Raw genomic sequence first — 5507 nt, 5'->3', positions numbered from 1 at the left:
TTAAATTTATGCAAATATTAAAATTAATTTAAATAATAAAAATATAATTATAATTGATTTGAAGAGTGAAGGGTACTTTTAGCAAAGCCAATGTTCCTCCCTTGATAGAATAGATTTTGTTATGTAAGATTCTATCATTAATTAATAACCAAGTTATTTTTTTTTTAACAGAAAAATAAATTAATAAAAATCAAGAATATCAAATCTCCCACATAAAACATATATATATAAAGAGGATATATAGCACAAGGTATTCAAGATCAATATATCTTCATGGTACTTAAAAAATAAAAAATTATTCTGATATTTCTCTTCATTTAAAAAAAAAAGCAATTAAGAAACAAAAATATCCACATGATACAGTTTTTCAACCAAATTAATTAAAGCAAAGGCAATAATTTATTAATTAATAAATTGGTAGCTAGAAGATGAGCTTAATGATCACTAATTAATAATTCAAGAGCAAGGCCAAAACTCAGCTGGTTTCACCTTTGAAATGCTCTCAAGAACACCCACAGGTGATACATGACCCATCACAGTCACCCTCTTTGTCTCAAGATCTATGCTGAATGATGTTACTCCTACACATTCATAAAACACAAATTTAATGTTAATTAATTAATTACTTTTAGCCAAACATAAAGAAATAATTTCATCATGTATATGGGACCATAAGAAATTCATTAATTTTGTTATTCATGCTATATGAATTTTGTGTGAGGAACATGTTAAACATATTTATATTCATTAATAAATTATTGGATATATATTTACTTAACCTAACCTAGACTTTATAGGACACAAAAGACAATATAACATAATCAATCATATATTGAAACAAATGATATGAAATAATATAATTATTATTTTATTTTTTTATTTAATTGTAAAATAAAAATGCAAGTGATATAATATAATGATAATTTTTATTTTAATATTTAATTTATTTATGAAAATAAAATAATAGTAATACTATGATAACTGTAACTGATTACGGATGATAGAGTTAGATAACGACAATAACTAAATGGCGGTGATGATGAGTGGTGGTAGTCGTGGTGGGGTGGTAGTGGCTGAGTGGTGGCTTTGATTGATAGTGATGGTGGTGGTGGTGATAATAGATTAGTAATGGTGCTAGTAACATTGGTGATGTTGACGGTAATCAAAATAATAATTAAGTGGTAATAACAATAATTAAAAAATAAATTAAAGTAAATAATCATAATTATATATATTATTATATATAATAATAATTATATTAATCAACAATATAATTAATTATATCATATAATTGTCATTTCATATATATATATAAAATAACAAAACATATAATGTAATTATGATTTCATTAAATTCTTGATTAATTACATCCTCCCAAATAAATTCTCACTATCTTTTTATTCAAAAAATTTGTGTAAGAGAACAAAATAAATATTTTTTAAATGTATTATAACTACAAACATGATAACATTCAATTTTGTAGGTACCAACTTCTTGTGTTTTCTATGGGCAGCATTAAATTTTGGGTCTTGCCAAATGAAGTTAGTTGAACTCCATTTCACCTAATTCTTAAAGGAGAAACTCAAACATATAAAATGATAAATGTATAGATAGACAGATAGATAATGAATTCATATTCACCTTCCATTTTAGATAGATGTTTCTTTACTTTACCAGCACAACCTTGGCAATGAAGAGAAACTCGCATCACAACCACCTAAACATAAAGAGACAATGCAAAATAAAATAAAACAAAACCAATATATATTATTTTGTGATTGAGATCACTTCAAATACCCATTAACTTTGATTCAGTAAACACACACATATATATATATATATATACTTATAAAACTTTATAGAAATATGTATAAATTGACTTATTGTTTCACGTTAGTTTGAGATAAGATGTTTGTGCTATATATAAGACTTGAACAAATCTTCTCCCCTTGAGTTAGTTTTTGGAGCGATGTTAATCCCAATCCATTTTCTCTGCATGGCTAGATAATTAGCAAACCAATAAACAATCAAGTCATTTTATTAAAAAAAAAAAGATTAATGTATCTAGTGGTACATAGACTTAAACTTAAGTCACACAGTGAATTTTGAATGTAGTTATCATCTGAACTATACATGAGTTTGCATTTTTTTTTCTTTAATATATACACACAAATTGAATTAAAATTGATAAATTACTATGCACAAAATATCAAAATTATTTCTTTTATTAACTCAAATTAGATTTTATTAATATAAAATAATAACTATTAATATGTGATAGTTGTAAAGAGAGATGAATGTTTTTCCATTTCACTAATTGGTGTCAATAATTTATTTTATTAGTGTATTAATTTAAATTATTAAATTATTTTTCTATTTCATTATTTTTTATATCATAAAAAGTATATAAAATTTCTCTATTGTGAAATAAAATTTTATATATTGAAGTTTATTTCATTGATATAAATAAATTTATTATTATAAAATTTTATTATAATCATTTTTATTATAAAATGTATTATTTAAAATTATTTTTTAAAAAAATTTACAATTAAAATTTACCTTTATAAAATATATTAAACTGCCAATTATAGTAATATATTATTATTATTATTATTATTATTATTATTATTATTATTATTATTATTATTATTATTATTAATATATCAATTAAATTCTAATTTAATATCAATTAAATTTTAAATTTCTTTTTTTCGTTTTTATTCATTTAATGACCAAACTAAATTTGAAAATTTTGATAATTATAATAGCAATGACTTTTGGAAAAATCTTTATTAAATATCAATGTTGAAAACAAAGCTTAAATTATTAGGATCCGAAGATTTTTTTTTCTTTTTTTTTATTTTTTTAATAAATAGGTCAAATATTGAGTTATAGGCTACACGATAAAGCAACTCTCATCAATAATTGTTTTATATTGTAATGACGAAAACTCTTATCACATTAATAGAAAGATTCTATATAAAGTTTGGGCCCACTGCCCCAAACTTCTCTTGAATAATAATAAAAAGAAAAAAGGTTTGCACATAACAATAGTAATTTAAAATTATCCCCCACATTTAGAAGTATATATATATTTGCCTCCACACAAAAAATGTTTCATATTTTTTTCTTATTTAATAATTTCACTTAATTTAAAAAAAATAAATCTTTATAGAAGTTTTTATTTATTTATTTTTTAATTTATTAGAAAATTTCTCTATATCCTTTTTATAATTTATATAAAAAAAAAAACTAATCTTTTTGAGGTTCATGGCTGCCCTCTCAATAATACCTCTCCAAGAATCGAAAGTATAATGAATCTTACCACTATACTCAATTATATAAAGTTTTATGATCTTATATTTGGATGAGGAAATTTAAATTTAATGAATATATTTTTATAAATTAATTAGAGTTATAAATTTAGTTTAGTTATATAAATATGAAGAAAAATTTATATAAATATTGAATTAAAATATTTTATAAAATTATTATTTTAAATGATTTTATTAACTATATTTATAAATTAAAATTTTATTTATAAATATATTAAAGTGAATAAATTATGGGTTGATTCCCATTTGTGGGTATAATTGTCAATACATGGTGATTGGAATAATGTGTCCAAAACATTCCTATATTTCCCTAATTTCTAAGGAGACATCATCCCACATTCATTTTTGTCTTACCTTATTGTCCTAACATATCTATTATTTCTTTATGGTTAATTTTGGACAATATTGTCCAACACCAAATGTCCTTTCCTCATGCTATCATGTGATGTGTCAAGTAGGCATGCTCCTCAAATATTCCCTTTTCATGCATCTTCTCAAGTGCTACAAAATTAGATGAATTCTTTTAGTTTTCACCAAAATATTTACCAAAAATGTGCATCAATTGTTATTGCATGCTAAGATAAATAAATAAAAGATAATTATGTCTTGTTATTAATTTTTTTAATATAAAAATAATATTAAAAAATAATTTATCACATACCATATTAAATTTCTCTCTTTTATCATAAATTAAAAAAAAATTCTTACATAAGCCTGATTTATCATTAATTCAAGATATAGAATATACAGTGGGACTCGCCTATTAAATACAAAGATCTCACCTATATGTTTGTATTTTGAGTATACGAATAACTGAATTTAGACAAAAATTTCCCTTCAAATAATAACCAAAAATTAAAATTCTTAATTTACTATAGATAGATCTCTCAAGCTAGGTTGTGCTATATTAAACTATAATTTTCTAGTGTATTTTTTTTTTCTTAATAAAAAATCTATGCATTGATCCCACCATGCACCCTTTCGCATATCCCATTAATTTGTTAGTGTCAAAGTTTATGTCATTATACCTAATGAAGATTATCCTCCATGATCATGAAGAAATGGGAACAAAACCATTTTTTACTCAATTAAAATCAGATTATTCACACCAAAATTAAGATATTTACGGACTTGTGAACCAGGGTAATCCTTGAAGTTTAACAATGAACAGTGAAAATATATATTGGTTTGAAAAGAAAAGAAGGTGAGTAAATTAAGCATCAAACCTGGAAAACTTGGTCAGATGAAGCCATTGAAGTTGGATTCTGCAGCATAGGTTTTGGTCTGTTTTCTTGGCTGTTATTATGATTATTGATCTCTTTTTTCTTGATGGAAGAAACAAGAAGTGATGATGATCTGTCAGCAGCTGCAGGTGGAAGAAAACTCATTGGAGACTCTACAAGTCTAGAGTACTCAACACCATTATTAGTACTTTTCTTCAATAATAATCTTGATGATGATGAGGATGATGATGATGGATTATCAAGAAGCTGCTGGAGGGTTCTCTCAGGCCTTCTTGGCACGATCACCGAGCGAGGATCATTCAATGTGCATACTGCAGTTGCTGCCGTAGATTGGCACATGAAGCCCCTCATCTTCCTGCCTGATTTCTTGGTGGTCATGGCGAAAAACACAAGGTGTTTGATAGTTGCCTAAGAGAGAAGGTAAGGGTAGAAGTGATGATTAAAAATGGGAGGGGGAGGATGGAGATCTCTGTAGGTAGGAGCGTAAATAAAGGGGTAGCATTTGCATGCTATATTTATGACTGAGCTAACCCTTTGCTTCTGTACTCCCTCTTTCTCTCTCTCCCTGTGTGCCTATGTTTTGAATGCTTTCAACTTCCTGTCTTTTTCTTTGCTTAATGTTGAGAAACTGACTGCTTTGTCCTACAGTGCCCTTTTGATATTTTCAACTAATAAAATATTTGATTTTGGCTCCATTAATGTTAAAATTTTAAGCAACTTTAAAGCCTATTTTACTTTGCAACTGTTGCAGTCAGCAATCAAACATTAACAATTAAAAGCTTTTGCCAACTAAAGATGGTATTGATCTTCTTCCATGAATTGAGATATTATCACAAATTTGAATTGAAATGGCAGAGGCGAGTGAGTGGGCTAAGGTAAGAGTTCGTAACAAGTGAGATGGACTTACTCGGGCTCGGATCAACCA

At 25.6% G+C, this 5507-nt stretch overlaps 1 protein-coding gene across 1 annotated transcript; it reads right to left on the bottom strand.

Moving 5' to 3' along the window:
* Positions 1 to 253: 253 nt before the first annotated feature.
* LOC131176729 (protein SODIUM POTASSIUM ROOT DEFECTIVE 1-like) lies at positions 254 to 5170 on the bottom strand. Its single transcript, XM_058141793.1, has 3 exons — positions 4565 to 5170; positions 1642 to 1717; positions 254 to 581 (listed from the first exon to the last, which is right to left on the bottom strand). The coding sequence occupies exons 1-3, from the start codon at positions 4958 to 4960 to the stop codon at positions 457 to 459; spliced, it is 597 nt and encodes a 198-aa protein (XP_057997776.1). The 5' UTR covers positions 4961 to 5170; the 3' UTR covers positions 254 to 456.
* Between the last annotated feature and the right edge of the window lie 337 nt (positions 5171 to 5507).

Source organism: Hevea brasiliensis, unplaced genomic scaffold (assembly GCF_030052815.1).
Source record: "Hevea brasiliensis isolate MT/VB/25A 57/8 unplaced genomic scaffold, ASM3005281v1 Scaf231, whole genome shotgun sequence".
Taxonomy (NCBI): domain Eukaryota; kingdom Viridiplantae; phylum Streptophyta; class Magnoliopsida; order Malpighiales; family Euphorbiaceae; genus Hevea; species Hevea brasiliensis.
Note: the sequence above shows the minus strand (reverse complement) of the source record. Positions and strands in the feature narration are given on the sequence as shown.

What these genes read in the sequence shown, in the direction of transcription:
- LOC131176729 (XM_058141793.1), bottom strand. Translation starts at nt 4,960, where the DNA reads ATGACCACCAAGAAATCAGGCAGGAAGATGAGGGGCTTCATGTGCCAA. An exon ending in CATCTGACCAAGTTTTCCAG is followed by an intron (nt 1,718 to 4,564) that starts GTTTGATGCTTA and finishes CTTTATGTTTAG; the next exon opens with GTGGTTGTGATGCGAGTTTC. An exon ending in ACATCTATCTAAAATGGAAG is followed by an intron (nt 582 to 1,641) that starts GTGAATATGAAT and finishes ATGAATGTGTAG; the next exon opens with GAGTAACATCATTCAGCATA.